Source organism: Silurus aristotelis, assembly GCF_946808225.1.
Source record: "Silurus aristotelis genome assembly, chromosome: 2".
Lineage (NCBI taxonomy): Eukaryota > Metazoa > Chordata > Actinopteri > Siluriformes > Siluridae > Silurus > Silurus aristotelis.
The window spans coordinates 3,929,508-3,948,833 of record NC_139575.1 but is presented as its reverse complement, the minus strand read 5'-3'; the positions used below and the strand labels follow the sequence as shown (position 1 = coordinate 3,948,833).

At 35.8% G+C, this 19,326-nt stretch overlaps 1 protein-coding gene across 2 annotated transcripts; it reads left to right on the top strand.

The window, feature by feature from the left end:
* The first annotated feature begins 1,251 nt into the window (after positions 1 to 1,251).
* On the top strand, positions 1,252 to 18,673 carry tmem45a (transmembrane protein 45a). Of its 2 annotated transcripts, none has more exons than XM_083564478.1 (6): positions 1,252 to 1,377; positions 11,634 to 11,845; positions 14,213 to 14,425; positions 14,604 to 14,788; positions 15,203 to 15,345; positions 18,020 to 18,673. In XM_083564478.1, the coding sequence occupies exons 2-6, from the start codon at positions 11,650 to 11,652 to the stop codon at positions 18,114 to 18,116; spliced, it is 834 nt and encodes a 277-aa protein (XP_083420604.1). In that variant the 5' UTR covers positions 1,252 to 1,377; positions 11,634 to 11,649; the 3' UTR covers positions 18,117 to 18,673. The 2 variants fall into 2 exon arrangements, with proteins under 2 accessions (XP_083420604.1, XP_083420603.1); XM_083564477.1 differs by lacking the exon at positions 1,252 to 1,377 and adding an exon at positions 1,407 to 1,689.
* Positions 18,674 to 19,326: the final 653 nt, after the last annotated feature.

The window sequence follows — 19,326 nt, the reverse complement described above, 5'->3', positions numbered from 1 at the left end:
TGACATCAGACAACATGGCGGCTCACACAGCTTACAGTCTACCTTTATCACTCTCTCACTCCTTCTCTCTATCAGTCTACCTGTATCACTCTCTCACTCCTTCTCTCTATCAATCTACCTGTATCACTCTCTCTATCCTTCTCTCCATCAGTCTACCTGTATCACTCTCTCACCCCTTCTCTCTATAAGTCTACCTTTATCACTCTCTCACTCCTTCTCTCTATCAGTCTACCTGTATCACTCTCTCACTCTTTCTCTCTATCAATCTACCTGTATCACTCTCTCTATCCTTCTCTCCATCAGTCTACCTGTATCACTCTCTCACCCCTTCTCTCTATCAGTCTACCTGTATCACTTTCTCACTCTGTCTTTTTATTAATCTACCTGTATCACTCTCTATCATTTCTCTCAATCAGTCTACCTGTATCACTCTCTCAATCCTTCTCTCCATCAGTCTACCCGTATCACTCTCTCAATCCTTCTCTCTATCAGTCTACCTGCAGCACTCTTTCACCCCTTCTCTCTATCAATCTACCTTTATCACTCATTTACTCCTCCTTTCTATCAATCTACCAGTCTCACTCCCTCTCTGTATCAATCTACCTGTATCACTCTCTCACCCCTTCTCTCTATCAATCTACAATCTACCTGTATCACTCATTCTGTCTTTCACTTCTTCTCTCTATCAGTCTACCTGTCACTCTATTTCTTGCTTTCTTTCTTTCTTTCTTTCTTTCTTTCTTTCTTTCTTTCTTTCTTTCTTTCTTTCTTTCTTTCTATTTTTTTCTTTCAAACTTTTCAGAAATGTTTGCTTTGTCAAGCACCAAAGACATTTTTTTTTTTTTTATTCTGTAAAAAAATATTCTCGTGTTAATTATAAAGACCATCAACTATACAATAATACAGTTATCCTGATCATGACTTGTAAACTCTGGAGTGCAAGTCGTGACTGTGTGCACGTACACACACACACACACACACACACACACACACACACACACACACACACACACACACACACACAGTGCGTTGGTGTACCCACCCTACATAATTACAGTTTTTTCTCCTCCTATAATGAGTGAGGGATGTATAAATGAGTGTATTATACACTTTCACAGTTATTAAGTGTCTCGAACACTACAAAGTTTTGGAAACACGCCCAGGGGCACTTTATATTTACCCCCTCCCCCAAAATCTCCCATCCCCCAAATATGTAAGAGGGTTGGGTGGTAAAAAACAAACAAACAAGCAAGTAAGTAGACAAAGAAACAAGACAAAATAAATATTTGACATTTCTACAGCAGATTTCCTTCCAGCAAACATGTAGAGGAGAAGAACCAGCAGGCGGGGGAGAATGCACACGTGGAATCCACTCCAGTAAGTAAATGGCATTCCTCCTGACCAATCACAGACCAGAGGAGTGACGTTACCTTCAGGATTAAGCCAATCGCTGATGAGGTGGGCGGGCTGCTCTGAAATAACGGGTGAAAAAAAACAAGGGAAAAAAAAATAAAATCTGGGGAAAAAGTGAACAGGTAAAGGAGAAAAAGCAGGAAACAGTTGATGAAGAGCAGGGAGAAGGTCTTGTACGTGATGTTGTTAAAGTTTTTCTTTTAAAAGCGGAGAAAAAGAACATCTGGTGTGGGACTTCATCTGGCGAATAAACACTTCCTTTCATCCCTCCAGTCTGTAAGTCTGTAAATATATATTCTCTTATTTATATGTTATTGAATGTGTTGAGTGAAATTGAGTTGATTGTAATTGAGTTGAGTGTAATTGAGTTGAAATAGATTTGAAAATTTATTTATTTGTAAAATAACAAGAAAATAAAAAAAAGAAGATTGTAACCACTCCAGTATATAGGGATAATAATTCTCTTAATTTTTTACAAAAACAAACCAACACACAAACAAATAGTTATGAATTCAGTATTGATTTATTATTAACGTTTTCTGCAGTTGTAGTTTTTTTTTTTTTTTTTTTTTTTTTTAAAGAGAAGAAAATTTGTGTAGTTGTTCTTCCTGAGAAGTCTTTTTCTCCCAATATATATTTTTGTTTGTTGTTTGTATCTTATTTTCTACAACTGAACAGATTTCCGGAAAATATATAAATATACAAACCCCACAAATTCAATCCAAATAGATATATTAAATCAGGAAGAAAATGATTGTATAGTACAGTGTGGTATAGTAAAATGTAGATTTGTGTAGTAGAGTATAGTGTTGTGTAGTGTAGTGTAATGTAAGGTAGTATAGTGTTGTGTAGTGTAGTATAGTGTAATATAAGGTAGTATAGTATAGTGTTGTGTAGTGTAGTATAGTGTAATGTAAGGTAGTATAGTGTTGTGTAGTGTAGTATAGTGTAATATAAGGTAGTATAGTATAGTGTTGTGTAGTGTAGTATAGTGTAATGTAAGGTAGTATAGTGTTGTGTAGTGTAGTATAGTGTAATGTAAGGTAGTATAGTGTTGTGTAGTGTAGTGTAGTATAATGTAAAGTGTAAGGTAGTATAGTATAGTGTTGTGTAGTGTAGTATAATGTAAAGTGTAAGGTAGTATAGTATAGTGTTGTGTAGTGTAGTATAATGTAAAGTGTAAGGTAGTATAGTATAGTGTTGTGTAGTGTAGTATAGTGTAATATAAGGTAGTATAGTATAGTGTTGTGTAGTGTAGTGTAGTATAGTGTAATGTAAGGTAGTATAGTGTTGTGTAGTGTAGTATAGTGTAATATAAGGTAGTATAGTATAGTGTTGTGTAGTGTAGTATAGTGTAATGTAAGGTAGTATAGTGTTGTGTAGTGTAGTATAGTGTAATGTAAGGTAGTATAGTGTTGTGTAGTGTAGTGTAGTATAGTGTAATGTAAGGTAGTATAGTGTTGTGTAGTGTAGTATAGTGTAATATAAGGTAGTATAGTATAGTGTTGTGTAGTGTAGTATAGTGTAATGTAAGGTAGTATAGTGTTGTGTAGTGTAGTATAGTGTAATGTAAGGTAGTATAGTGTTGTGTAGTGTAGTGTAGTATAATGTAAAGTGTAAGGTAGTATAGTATAGTGTTGTGTAGTGTAGTATAATGTAAAGTGTAAGGTAGTATAGTATAGTGTTGTGTAGTGTAGTATAGTGTAATATAAGGTAGTATAGTATAGTGTTGTGTAGTGTAGTGTAGTATAGTGTAATGTAAGGTAGTATAGTGTTGTGTAGTGTAGTATAGTGTAATGTAAGGTAGTATAATGTTGTGTAGTATAGTGTAATGTAAGGTAGTATAGTATAGTGTTGTGTAGTGTAGTATAGTGTAATGTAAGGTAGTATAGTATAGTAGTATAGTATCAATCCAAATAGATATTATATTAAATCAGGAAGAAAATGATTGTATAGTACAGTGTGGTATAGTAAAATGTAGTATTGTGTAGTAGAGTATAGTGTTGTGTAGTGTAGTGTAATGTAAGGTAGTATAGTGTTGTGTAGTGTAGTATAGTGTAATATAAGGTAGTATAGTATAGTGTTGTGTAGTGTAGTATAGTGTAATGTAAGGTAGTATAGTGTTGTGTAGTGTAGTATAGTGTAATATAAGGTAGTATAGTATAGTGTTGTGTAGTGTAGTATAGTGTAATGTAAGGTAGTATAGTGTTGTGTAGTGTAGTATAGTGTAATGTAAGGTAGTATAGTGTTGTGTAGTGTAGTGTAGTATAATGTAAAGTGTAAGGTAGTATAGTATAGTGTTGTGTAGTGTAGTATAATGTAAAGTGTAAGGTAGTATAGTATAGTGTTGTGTAGTGTAGTATAGTGTAATATAAGGTAGTATAGTATAGTGTTGTGTAGTGTAGTGTAGTATAGTGTAATGTAAGGTAGTATAGTATAGTGTTGTGTAGTGTAGTATAGTGTAATGTAAGGTAGTATAATGTTGTGTAGTATAGTGTAATGTAAGGTAGTATAGTATAGTGTTGTGTAGTGTAGTATAGTGTAATGTAAGGTAGTATAGTATAGTGTTGTGTAGTGTAGTGTAGTATAGTGTAATGTAAGGTAGTATAGTATAGTGTTGTATAGTATAGTATAGTGTAATGTAAGGTAGTATAGTATCGTGTTGTGTAGTGTAGTATAGTGTAATGTTAGGTAGTATAGTATCGTGTTGTGTAGTGTAGTATAGGTAATGTAAGGTAGTATAGTATAGTGTTGTATAGTATAGTATAGTGTAATGTAAGGTAGTATAGTATCGTGTTGTGTAGTGTAGTATAGTGTAATGTTAGGTAGTATAGTATCGTGTTGTGTAGTGTAGTATAGGTAATGTAAGGTAGTATAGTATAGTGTTGTGTAGTGTAGTATAGTGTAATGTAAGGTAGTATAGTGTTGTGTAGTGTAGTATAGTGTAATGTAAGATAGTATAGTATCGTGTTGTGTAGTGTAGTATAGTGTAATGTAAGGTAGTATAGAATAGTGTTGTGTAGTGTATTATAGTGTATTATAGTGTATTGTAAGGTAGTATAGTATAGTGTTGTATAGTATAGTATAGTGTAATGTAAGGTAGTATAGTATCGTGTTGTGTAGTGTAGTATAGTGTAATGTAAGGTAGTATAGTATAGTGTTGTGTAGTGTAGTATAGTGTAATGTTAGGTAGTATAGTATCGTGTTGTGTAGTGTAGTATAGGTAATGTAAGGTAGTATAGTATAGTGTTGTGTAGTGTAGTATAGTGTAATGTAAGGTAGTATAGTATAGTGTTGTGTAGTGTAGTATAGTGTAATGTAAGGTAGTATAGTGTTGTGTAGTGTAGTATAGTGTAATGTAAGATAGTATAGTATCGTGTTGTGTAGTGTAGTATAGTGTAATGTAAGGTAGTATAGAATAGTGTTGTGTAGTGTATTATAGTGTATTGTAAGGTAGTATAGTGTTGTGTAGTGTAGTATAGTGTAATGTAAGGTCGTATAGTGTTGTATAGTGTAGTATAGTGTATTGTAAGGTAGTATAGTGTTGTGTAGTGTAGTATAGTGTAATGTAAGGTAGTATAGTGTTGTATAGTGTATTATAGTGTATTGTAAGGTAGTATAGTGTAATATAAGGTAGTATAGTGTTGTATAGTGTAGTATAGTGTATTGTAAGGTAGTATAGTGTTGTGTAGTGTAGTATAGTGTAATATCAGGTAGTATAGTATAGTGTTGTGTAGTGTAGTATAGTGTAATGTAAGGTAGTATAGTGTTGTGTAGTGTAGTATAGTGTAATATAAGGTAGTATAGTATAGTGTTGTGTAGTATAGTGTATTGTAAGGTAGTATAGTGTTGTGTATTGTAGTATAGTGTAATATAAGGTAGTATAGTATAGTGTTGTGTAGTGTAGTATAGTGTAATGTAAGGTAGTATAGTGTTGTGTATTGTAGTATAGTGTAATATAAGGTAGTATAGTATAGTGTTGTGTAGTGTAGTATAGTGTAATGTAAGGTAGTATAGTATAGTATAGTGTTGTGTAGTGTAGTATAGTGTAATGTAAGGTAGTATAGTATAGTGTTGTGTAGTGTAGTATAGTGTAATGTAAGGTAGTATAGTGTTGTGTAGTGTAGTATAGTATAGTGTAATGTAAGGTAGTATAGTATCGTGTTGTGTAGTGTAGTATAGTGTAATGTAAGGTAGTATAGTATAGTGTTGTGTAGTGTATTATAGTGTATTGTAAGGTAGTATAGTGTTGTGTAGTGTAGTATAGTGTAATGTAAGGTAGTATAGTGTTGTGTAGTGTAGTATAGTGTAATGTAAGGTAGTATAGTGTTGTATAGTGTAGTATAGTGTATTGTAGGGTAGTATAGTGTTGTATAGTGTATTATAGTGTATTGTAAGGTAGTATAGTGTTGTGTAGTGTAGTATAGTGTAATATAAGGTAGTATAGTATAGTGTTGTGTAGTGTAGTATAGTGTAATATAAGGTAGTATAGTGTTGTATAGTGTAGTATAGTGTTGTGTAGTGTAGTATAGTGTAATATAAGGTAGTATAGTATAGTGTTGTGTAGTATAGTGTAATGTAAGGTAGTATAGTGTTGTGTATTGTAGTATAGTGTAATATAAGGTAGTATAGTATAGTGTTGTGTTGTATAGTGTAATGTAAGGTAGTATAGTATAGTGTTGTGTAGTGTAGTATAGTGTAATGTAAGGTAGTATAGTATAGTGTTGTGTAGTGTAGTATAGTGTAATGTAAGGTAGTATAGTATAGTGTTGTGTAGTGTAGTGTAGTATAATGTAAAGTGTAAGGTAGTATAGTATAGTGTTGTGTAGTGTAGTATAGTGTAATATAAGGTAGTATAGTATAGTATAGTGTTTTGTAGTGTAGTATAGTGTAATGTAAGCTAGTATAGTATAGTGTTGTGTAGTGTAGTATAGTGTAAAGTGTAAGGTAGTATAGTATAGTGTTGTGTAGTGTAGTATAGTGTAATATAAGGTAGTATAGTATAGTATAGTGTTTTGTAGTGTAGTATAGTGTAATGTAAGCTAGTATAGTATAGTGTTGTGTAGTGTAGTATAGTGTAATGTAAGGTAGTATAGTATAGTGTTGTGTAGTGTAGTATAGTGTAATGTAAGGTAGTATAGTATAGTGTTGTGTAGTGTAGTATAGTATAGTATAGTGTAATGTAAGGTAGTATAGTGTTGTGTAGTGTAGTATAGTGTAATGTAAGGTAGTATAGTGTTGTGTAGTGTAGTATAGTGCAATGTAAGGTAGTATAGTGTTGTGTAGTGTAGTATAGTGTAATATAAGGTAGTATAGTATAGTGTTGTGTAGTGTAGTATAGTGTAATGTAAGGTAGTATAGTATAGTGTTGTGTAGTGTAGTATAGTGTAATGTAAGGTAGTATAGTGTTGTGTAGTGTAGTATAGTGTAATGTAAGGTAGTATAGTGTTGTGTAGTGTAGTATAGTGTAATATAAGGTAGTATAGTGTTGTGTAGTGTAGTATAGTGTAATGTAAGGTAGTATAGTATAGTGTTGTGTAGTGTAGTATAGTGTAATATAAGGTAGTATAGTATAGTGTTGTGTAGTGTAGTATAGTGTAATGTAAGGTAGTATAGTGTTGTGTAGTGTAGTATAGTGTAATGTAAGGTAGTATAGTATAGTGTTGTGTAGTGTAGTATAGTGTAATGTAAGGTAGTATAGTGTTGTGTAGTGTAGTATAGTGTAATGTAAGGTAGTATAGTATAGTGTTGTGTAGTGTTTTATAGTGTAATGTAAGGTAGTATAGTATAGTGTTGTGTAGTGTTTTATAGTGTAATGTAAGGTAGTATAGTATAGTGTTGTGTAGTGTAGTATAGTGTAATGTAAGGTAGTATAGTATAGTGTTGTGTAGTGTAGTATAGTGTAATGTAAGGTAGTGTAATGTTGTGTGGGGCTGCAGCTATCAATTATTTTAATAATGAGTATTTTACCGATTATACCGCTATTGTTATTATTATTATTATTATTATATTAATTAAGTAATCGGATAATAAGTACCTTTTCTTTATTGAAGTGCAACACTAAATACACAAAAGAAAATAAGACAAGTATCTTAAAATAAGAAGGTATTTTGTTTCCCTTATAGAATAATGTAAATTTTTAGTGCTAAAATTGCAACCTGTGGAAACTAAAGCCATTTAATTGCCGTACATCAAAATGCAAATACGAATCTCTAAATGAAAAAAACAAATAAAAATATAAAAATCTATTACAAATGGGGTAAAAAAAAAGAGTAAACTCACTGTGCTGTGTTTTCTTTATGTTTTAGTTTGAAATGATCCCAAACTTTGGAAACTTTGTCGTTTTTCTTTGGCCGGAATCTTCTCCTCCGCTGTTTTCTTCCCGTTCCTCTATTTTTCATCCTGCAGCGTCTTCTGTGTTGTATAATAGCCCTAACATCTGTATATACTTTCCAGCATTGATTGAAAATACCTTTCCAGATGTGCAAGCCACCCATTCCATCGGCACTATTACACCCCATAATAGCTACAACTAGACTACAGCATTTTTACTACAAACAAATGATATAGTTGTTACAATTGAAATGATACTTAAGTCTTGTTACTATAGAAACAATAAAGCTGTTATTATAGAATCAGAAAAAATGAATGTATATAAATCTGTATTTAAATTGCAGCCTGAACTGCTTTCTTTAGAAAACATTCATTAATATTAATACAATGCGAGTAAAGTTGTACAGAAAATAAAACAGTAATACGCTTGTAAGTGCATGGTGCATGGCAAGTCTCCATGGTGATTATTTGTGTAAGAGACCCATCAGAAACCTGCGTCTTCATTCCCCTTTATATCTTTAGGGCATCTGAGATGATTTGGTTCACCATCACTGCTCCTGTATTCCCTCCTTTTCATAAAAAGGACGTGGTAAATATTTATCAGGCGGTGATTATAAATAAAACACTACAATGGCGGCCAATCAGACGGCCGGCCCGTTTTCCGTTTAAGGGCTCTCGGGAGTCATCTGGTCTCCATGGCGATGCATGGAGAGATTAAGGTCTTGCTGGAAACATAATCAGATGAGGAGGTTGTGAGGTTTTTCACCTGATGTCCCAGGCACTTGTTTACAGATAATAACACAGTAATTGTTTGGATATTGATATTGAATGGATTTTGGTGATGTTTAGACTGTTCTGGTAGCGTAAGAACTTTTTGTTTATAATCTCAGATTATGATGCTCATCTTAAAGATCATCGAAAATACTGTCACTGCTTGAGACCCTCATTGGGTGAGTAGCATATATATATATATATATATATATATATATATATATATATATATATATATATATATATATATATATATATATATATATATATATATATAGAGAGAGAGAGAGAGAGAGAGAGAGAGAGAGAGAGAGAGAGCGAGAGAGCATTTATGCTAATACAAAAAAAAATCTTTGCAATCACTTGGAATCATGTGTATTTGATGGTGTTGTCTTCTCTCTATTCTTCTTTCTTATCATCCCACCACACAACACGACCACTTGTGCAGGGACACATGCTCATCTCCAGGTCGTGTTGAGGGATGACATTAGCATAATATAGTCATTTGCTTTAATCGCAGGTCTCTTCTTCATCTGTTTTGGGTTTACAGACATTCAAGGTTGTGTTGTATGGCTCATATGAAAGTAGAGATACACTCAGAGATACAATTTACCAGGTAGAGTAGTTTTCTACTATTAAACCTTCACTATATTGGGACACTATGACTGTTTCAGCCATATTAGGTTCCTCCTTCAACTGTTACCACACAGTTGAAGGGAATTATCATGTATCAGACTTTTTCCCTTCACGTAAACTTGGAGAATCAAACCAGTTCCAGCAGGACGATGCCCCTGTGCACAAAGCCGGCTTCATGAAGAAATGATTTATATGGTTTGGAGTGGAAGATCTCCTGCTATAAAGCTCTCACTCCTAAACACCTGTGGGATGAATGTCGCTGCACCCCAGGCCTCCTCACTTTCTCACCTACATCAGTACCTGACTTTACTAACACCTTGTAGCTGAATGAGCACAAATAACCATGAAATCTAGTGAAACATCTTCCCAGGAGAGTGAAGGTTATTATAACAGCTAATGCAGTAGCTATTGGACAAATAACAGTATAAATGGTAAATGCCAATATCTTATAATATGTTAGTAGGTTTACAAAATATACTTCAGAATATTTTATGCCTCTGAGAGCAACAAGGTGAAGAGACATAACGGATAGAGAAAAGTCAAGGGAAGATGAAAGGCAAAGGAAAAGGGCAGTGTTTGTTTGTGTGTGTGTGTGTGTGTGTGTGTGTGTGTGTGTGTGTGTGTGTGTGTGTGTGTGTGTGTGAGAGAGAGAGAGAGAGAGAGAGAGAGAGTGTCTATGTGTTTATGGTGTAATAAAAAAATTAGACTAAATGAAGGCTTTGAAGATATTGTGTGGTGTGTGTGTGTGTGTGTGTGTGTGTGTGTGTGTGTGTGTGTGTGTGTGTGTGTGTGTGTGTGTGGTGTTTTCTTAAGGACCAAGAGATTCATATACATGACTAACTATGAAACACTGGCAAACTTAAAAAAAACAAAAAACAAATACAAATAAAAATCAAAGCAGAGAAATCACTTAATAATCATTATCCGTGTTTGATGTGTTTCAACTTCTGAATCTGGACTATAATGATGAATCACTTATTTGGAGAAAACCGAACTCCATTAACAGCTATTTTTGGAACTGTTTTCTTTTTTTTTGTTCTGGAAGAAACAGTGAAGAAGTTTGAAGATACTCTAACAACAGACCTACAACTAAGCCTTTGTCACAGATCACAAGAATTTCATTTTGCTGAAAGAAGCAATCGACTCATCAAACATCAGTATAAACAGGACTGTCAGAGGATTAGTCAGAACCCTGCGAGTTTGTGGACACCTGACCAATCTGTCAATTTCCCATTGGGATGAATAAAGTGATGAAGTGCTAAATAGAAAGAGAGAGAGAGAGAGAGAGAATAAGAGAGAGAGAGAGAGAGAGAGAGAGAGAGAGAGCATGAAGAAGAAAGACAGAAAAAGGAACAAGGGCGAAAGGAGAAGAGAAGAACAACCGAACAAAAGGCAAAGAGTATAGTGAACTCTGTAAACTGTTGCCCCCATGTCCATAATTCTGACACCTAGAGCTTTTCTATATTTTGTAGTAATAAAATGTAGCTCATGACCAACCCCAGGGTGAAGCATGGTGGTGGTAGTGTCATGTTTCGGGGGTGCTTTTTATTAACAGGAACTGGGAAACTTGTCAGGTTGAAGGCTAGATGAATGAAGAGAAACACACAGCATTTTAGAGAAGTATGAAAAAGTATGAAATTTGATTTAGAATTTGTGTTTCTATTGCCCTTTCTGTTTTTTGCAGAATTTTTCGAAATATTTGTTATTTAAAAAAAAAAAAACTACACTAATCCAAATACAACAGTTTTTCCTTCTAAAAAAAAAAACCTCCTTGTCCACACTTTCATTTTGAATCATTTCTCAGAAGTTGTCATCCACACTGAAACGTCTGGAAACGCTAACGTCCCTGTACCGCACGTGAGTGATTTATCCAAACCTTTTTTAAAAAAGCTAAGTTTTTCGTTGACCAAAAATGGCGTCTCTGTGTGGACGGAGACCCGAAGCTGAGAGAAAAATATGTTTTCTGGAATCCGTTTTTTGAAAACGTGTAAGTGCGGATATGGCCGAAAGGTGTTTTTTCCGTGGAGTTTGGAGCAGACTCTCATTGTTGCCGGCACAAGACCAGATCAAAGTTACATTGTGAAGCAGCGGTTGCCATGAAAGTACAGAACTCTAACTGTGCGACCAAATGGATGGAATACATCCGGGATTGTAACAGAAAACGCATGCCGTAGTTGGAATTTAAAATCATTATTTCAGATGTTAAACTATGGAATTTTTAAATAAAAATTGTGTAGGAACCTGGAAGAAAGCAGCAGATTTGAGACTGGGGGCTGAGCTTCGACTTGCAGCAGAATAGCGATCCTACATACCGATTAAAGCCCAGCCCCCTTGGACTAATTGAGAATTTGTGGTGAGACTTGAAAATTGGTGTTCACCAACAACAACCTGTATCATCTAAAAAGATCTGGGGTCATTATTGTGGTTCCAGGTGGGTGGGGCGAATAATTATTCAAGACATTTTTCTTGGTGTGTTTCAGGTAGCTGTGGGTCATCATGGGGAATTTTAAAGGCCATGCACTTCCCGGAAGCTTTTTCCTGATCAGTGGCGTGTGGTGGGCGGTGAAGTACTCGCTGTGCTACGCCACCCGCAGGAACAAGAGTGCCGGTGCAGCCAGACTCACCTCACGGGCCATGCAGCACCGCCTGGAAATCATCGAAGGAGCCATCATGCTCTTCTTCTCCATCACTGGTGAGTTCTTTCTCAGGAGTCAGTAACAGGAAGTAAACGCTTTGTGTCATGTGACCGGGATGTTTTGTTGATTTTTTTCCTGTTTGTATCCAGTTTATGCATCTTACACAGAATCATTAGTTTTATTTATTTCCAATTTTACACTGCGATTTTATTAATCACTTTATATTTACACTTAATGATGTCACACAGCCAGCAAATAATCACAGACTTTTTGTCTGTTGTTAAAGAGGCATCATGGAATCAAATTCATGGATCGTGGAAGGAAAATTTGATGCTCAGGCATTGAAAAAAAAATAATAATATGGAGGTTTGAGGGATCCAGAGAAGGAAAAAGAGAGAGAAAGAAAATAAGAAAGAGTGAGAACAAAGAAAAAAAGAAGATAAAGAGCAAGTGATGAAGTGATAAATAGAAAGAGAGAGAGGGCATACAAAAGAAAGAAAGAAAGAAAGAAAGAAAGAAAGAAAGAAAGAAAGAAAGAAAGAAAGAAAGAAAGAAAGAGAAACAAACAAAAGAGCGAGAAGATAAAGAAAAAAGCAAGGAGGAAAGAGACAAAAGAGAAGAAAGATAGGGAAAGGGAGCAAGAAGGAGAGCAAGAGAAGAAAGAAAGAATTGAAAGCGAGAGAGCAGGAGATAAAGAGATAGCAAGAAGAGAAAAAAAGAGCAAGAAGAAACAGAGAGAGAGAGACAATAAGAGAGAAAAAGTACAAGATAGAACAAGTAGAAATATCAATCTATCGATCGATCGATCAAATTGGGTTTCAAAACCCTTCCCTTCTTTTTGTTAGACCCCATTTGGGTAATACTGATATATAAAAATACACACAAGAACTTTGGGCTGGAAGTAAATGAGAGAAAACGTAGCAAAATATCAACCCATTTGTGTTTAAAGTGAGTCTTCATTGACCAAAAAAGTGTGAGAAGATCACAGCTGTGTTTGAGGAGTGGCAGGGTGAGAAAACCAGACCCAGAGGTTCCTACTTATACACGTCATGGTTTAATGCTAATTATTAGCGGCTGAAGAGAAGATCAGTTAAGACGACTAACTACCAAGTAAAGATGGCAGCACAGAAAACACACACACACTAAACATTTTTTCAGTGGGGAAAATAAGCATTAAAATTGTCAGCATTTTTGCTTAGTATTAAATACAGTTCCAATGCAGCCATTCACATCTGCACAAAAAACATCACACTACACACTACTGCTTAAAATGTAAATAAAAACAGAACGAAATGATTTTGAGCTAAAACGATTCCTCGAGTAACTCAAGTAATTTGAATCCAAAAAAAAACGTTTGTTTAGTCCATCTAGCTACACACGGAGCACTGTGTTTCCTCACGGACCATTTTTACTGACGCACAGAAGATTCGGGGAAGAGTCACGCCAAAGAAGTTTGGGAATGTTTTAAAATAAAATTTAAAGAAATATTTTTTTAAGTGATTTGAAATAGATTTTTTTTTAGATATTTTCATTTATGTATATTTATTTTATTTGCATTCTGACGTTAAATTGCAATTAGATGCACAGATGAACGGCTTTAGTTTTCACAGACTGCAATTTCAGCAATAAAAGTGCCAATTATTTCTAAAAAAAGGAAACATATTAAATGTAAATTTTTTATATTTAGTGTCGCTCTTTTAATGAAGAAAAAGCACTTCTTATCAGATTACTCAATTAACCGATGGACTAATCGGTAGAATACTCCATTACTAAAATAATCAATAGCTGCAGCCCTTCAGTGATTTTTCAAAACAAATAAACCCATATTTTATTCACAATAGAATATGAAAAATATATCATGTAACAAGCCAGATGGTCCCTCCCCTCTTTAGCCTGGAGGATGCGGTGACCACAGACCACAGTTCTCTACTTTGTATCAGTACATTTTTAAAAGCTCTTTGGATGGAAGGCAGCGTTTCTGGATCATGTTTATGCATTACCTTCTTCATTGCATGATAACCATATTTGACCAGCATTTGGATGACATATCAAGCTGGATTTCTGGAGGTGTTAATGAGTCTATGCAGGGATTTCCATTACAGAACTCATTTAAATGCAGTGTATTGATTCCAATATTGATTGATTCTCCAGATTCTTTAAAACTTTTGTTGATATTATGTAGTGTAAATTATGAAATATTCAACTGTTTTGCAATTTTATGTTGAGGAACCTTATTCTAAAATTGTTACGGTCTTTCACAGATTGGTGAAGCTCTGCCCATCTTTACTTTAGACTCTTTTAGCTTTTTTAAGATATAGTATTTATACCCAGTCATCCTACTAACATGTTGTTAATTGTGTGTGTGTGTGTGTGTGTGTGTGTGTGTGTGTGTGTGTGTGTGTGTGTGTGTGTGTGTGAGACAGGGATGGTAGCAGAACAGTTTACAGTGGATGGTCCGAAGCTCCACCTGTACAACTCGTCCACTCAGCACTGGGAAAAACTGATGAACTGGCAGCACACGACCATGTACCTGTTTTTCGGCCTGGCAGGAGCCACGACCCTCATCGTCCACAGCACCAGCGCAGCACCTCTGTCCTTAGATCGCTTACTGCTCGGCCTCGCTTTCTTCAACGAAGGTAATCAGTTGGATAATCAGGTTAAAAATCTTATTTTACTTTTCAGTTTAAAACTTCTTCAATCTAAAAACCTTTTGCATTGCATTTTTTAAAAACAGCCATTGGATTTTTATGACGTGTTAATGTTTAGGGAAACAGGAAGTGTGCGCTTAGACTAAATGTCTTTGTGTCTTTGCAGGATTTTTATTCCTCTATCACCTACACGGCAGAGACATGCTGGATGTTCATGTCCACATGCTCCTGCTGTACGCCGTGTTCGGAGGAGCCCTTGTCTGCCTGCTGGAGGTCTTTCACAGAGGAAAGGTGCTGCTGGAGCTGTTACGTGCCGCCTTCTGTCTGCTGCAAGGCAGCTGGTTTTGGCAGGTCTGGAAAAAACTTTTGTTTAAAGACAGCAAAGGATTCTTGCAGGGTTTGTAGGGTTTTATGAAAAGCACAGTTCAACAAATCCAAATTGCACACAGAGGGTTTAAAATCCAAAACCTTCTAAAAAAATAACACGAGAAACAGATTATAGCAGATTGGAATCAAAACAAAAACTGAAACATGAAAAAACATATTAAGATGCATGGCATAATATTTTTTTCAAATCGAAATCGGCTCACACTGCATGAGAATACGGCTGAATCGCATCGGATCGGTAGCTCCTTCATCTTTATCTTCAATGTATCGTTGCATTTTCTCTGCATTATTTATGCCTTTAAATCATTCTTTATTGTCCAAATCCTGTGCTATCTGTGTTGTTGTAATTGTCCCATCTCTGTTCTGCTTTTGCCCCAGATTGCCTTCGTGCTCTACCCCCCTGGTGAGGTGAAGTGGGATCAGTCCGATCACAACAACGTGATGTTCATCACTATGTGCTACAGCTGGCACCTGGCCTTCGCTCTCATCATCGTGGCTTTAACACACACCACTGTCATATGGTGAGTCTATAATTAGCACCTAAAGAACAGTCTCTGACACCTGACCCAGAATTCTCTTTAACATCATATTCACCTGATAACTTGCGCGTGCACACACACACACACACACACACACACACACACACACACACACACACACACACACACACACACACTAAACAACTACATACCTGTTACACATCATTACTCGTAATTACTCCAGGCTCTGTTTGCATTTAGCGTTTTCATGAGGCCTGGTTTGGATTTCTGTGTATCTGTGTACGTATAAGGACCTCATGCATGAGCTGTCAAATAGAAATCTGCCTTCATTCTGACTAGGATGGCGGCGCATGCACAGAGCAAGGCCCAGCTATATACAGTAGTCATTTCTCCACTAACTGCAAGTTTATTCAGAACAGATTTGCACATATTCCATACAGTCGGCAAACACTAGACTCCTAGACATCGGTCGGGACTACAGAGAGGGACTTTCAATGAACTTTAAACCCCCTCGGGAAATCGTCCGAACACTGTTGACCGCTGATCCAGCTCGGCCGGCAGTGAGACCCCAGCGCCGGTGCAGAGACATGAACAAAGGAGGGGGAAGTGAGGTGGCATTAGGGCTAGGCTAAGGCTAAACCCGCATCAACCATCTCTTTCAAGCAAACTAGATTAACTGCTGCTCCCGATTACATCACACAAGTGGATTAATGATTGTAATACCATGATTATTACGAAAACATGGCTCAACGACCAGATTCCCAGCAGCGCCGTTGAGCTCAAGAGTTGCAGTTTTTCCGGGTGGACAGGACAGTGAACTCTGGTAAGCGCAGGGGTGGAGGTCTGTGCATTTATTTTAGCAAATCATGGTGCACAGACTCTATTGTTACTGAAAGTCATCGCTCTGCTCATTTAGAGTATTTGATGATTAAGCGCCGGCCCTTTTATTTATCTAGGGAATTCTAAGCCATTGTTGTGATCACAGTGTACATTTCTCTGGATGCTAACGCTAAACTAGCTAAGGAGGCTTACAACAGTCTGCACATCTCGAAGGAGCTATCATCGTTGCTAGAGATTTCACCATGTCTCCTACCCTATCATTTTTTTCATTGCTATAGGCTTTATATTTATGAACTTCATATATATATATATATATATATATATATATATATATATATATATATATATATATATATATATATATATATATACCCGCAGATACACCAAGATACCTTCAGATACCCCCAGATAGTGCAACCACGATCCTCGTAAGGGGTGACGTTCTATGACCCCATCACGAGTAACAGGTTTTGACTCGCCTTGTGATGGTTCCTTTTTTTTAAGGGGAATTGTACATGTACTGTACTGTAAACAAAAAAAAATAGTAAATTATTTGTAGTAAATGTTTTATTTACCACTTTAAATGAATAATACAATAATAAAATAGTTTTTCAAACATTTATATATAATTTATTAGTACAAACTGTTTTGAAATTATATTATTTTCGAGCCACTATCAGATTTTTCACGAGTTTACAGATATATTACATGCTGTACATATACTACATATTTATCTGCACTTGTCAATTGGTTACACAATTGCTACTGTTTGCACTTATGGTAGATGCTAAACTGCATTTTGTTGCTGTGTACCTGTATTATACAATGACAATAAAGTTCTATCTATCTATCTATCTATCTATCTATCTATCTATCTATCTATCTATCTATCTATCTATCTATCTATCTATCTATCTATCTATCTATCTATCTATCTATCTATTTATCTATCTATTATACCTGCATGTAGAATAAACATGTCCACTAGGGGGCAGAATAACACAATAAAAGGCTTTAGGGCGAAATTTCCTGTCAGCACCCAAATTCTTACACCGAGTCAAGAACAACACATGATATCTACTGACATGATCAGAGAAGAACTGTATAAATATATTTTACTGCGTTATGCAATATTAAAGCTCAGAGTCTTCAAAAGCTGCCAAGTAGCTGCAAATTAGTGTAAAAACATAGACACCTCCATGAAAGTAAGGTTTGTTAGGAACTAGTTAAGCAATCACAAACCTTTGAGTGATATATAGGAAACTCTGGTACTTTGTGGTTCAGATGTTGGTCCTCTGATTGGAAGGTGATTTGTTCAAATCCCAGCACTGCCCTCAGCTACTAAGTTGTGTGTGAGCGGTAGTGCTGGGTGATATGACCAAAATATAAGATCACAATGTTTGAGGACAGGTCTATTAATTAGAGGTCGACCGATTAATCGACACCGATAGTTGATTGCTGGAAATGTCGGCTATCGGCAAAAATCCATACCGATAGTTTTTCCGGTTTCAGGTCCGCCATCATTACGAGAGCGGCCTCTAAAGGTAAATGACTGACAGCACGTGCTGTTTTTTCTTTTACACGTGAGACTGCACGAAGAGCGCTATATTATAGATATTATTTATAATTTTTATTTATATAATTGTATTTCTACATTTATATATTCATATTTATTTCATATTAGCACATTTTGTTTGTTAAGTACGATGGAACCTAGCTATTGTTATCGAAAAAATCCACCTCGAGGTGGAAACTTATCAAACTGTGCCGAAAAATTCGAAAAAAACACATTAAAAACAAATGTTTAAATAATTTATATACAAATAAAAAAATGTATTTCCTTTTCCCCCATTAGTGTGGTACGTTCCAAGCTCAGGAGGATACCCCCGATGGAGATGGGTCTTCTGAAACCACAGGAAAGAGAAGCTGACTCTGAAGATGAAGCTTTATAAGCATTTATCCACCACGTGCCAGGTTTTTCTCAGAGAACACACGCTCGAGATTCTCCTGTAAACACAAGGACGATCAAATCCTGTTTCAGGGATGTTTTTACTACGCTAAATGGGCGGGGCAGAGCGTGGGCGAGTACGGGTTCTCTTTAGCTGCCGTTTTGTTGTTATTCAAAAGGAATAATCTAATGTTTGTTTGTTTTTTTTTTCAAAATTTTGATCTCTGCTCACTGTGTAAGTACTGAATCTCCAATTTAATGATTCCATCATGTTTTTTCTGAACTAATGGAAAGCTATGGGCAGATATTGAGCTCAGTTCTGCCTTTGATGTGTTGGTGTTTTTGGTGTTTTATCCAACTTTCCAAATTCCGGTCACTTTACTGAATGTGTCTCCTTATTACAACATTCCCTCAGATATGCCAACATACCTTCAGATACCCTCAAATACGCCAACATACCTTAAGATACCATCAGATACGCCAACATACCTTCAGATACCCTCAGATACACCAAGATACCTTCAGATACCCTCAGATACACCAAGATACCTTCAGATACCCTCAGATACACCAAGATACCTTCAGATACCCTAAAATATGCCAACATACCTTCAGATACCCTCAGATACACCAAGGTACCTTCAGATACCCTCAGATACACCAAGATACCTTCAGATACCCTAAAATACGCCAACATACCTTCAGATACCCTCAGATACACCAACATACCTTCAGATACCCTCAAATACGCCAACATACCTTAAGATACCATCAGATACACCAACATAACCTCAGATAACCTCAGATACACCAACATACCTTCAGATACACCAACATACCCTCAGATACGCAAACATACCTTCAGATAACATCAGATACACCAACATACCCTCAGATACTTTCTTGTTTTAAAAAAAAAGGAGTTCCATTATACAGAGCTTCAGGTAGTTCACGATTCTTACGAATTTATCAAAAAGACAGGGGTAAGACGTGTGTGTGTCCTTCAAACGTAATTCCATTGACCGGAGGCTCAAAACCCAAGCAGGAATCAAGGTCTATATACAGAAAAGTGCAGAAAACAAAATTTACTTGAAAACCAGTATACGTTCACAGTGTTTAGTTAGAGCATTGCTTATATGCACAGCAATGGCAGCTTTGTGGTACTGAGATTGGAACTCATGACCTTCTGAGCAGATGGTTTATCATCTCAACCA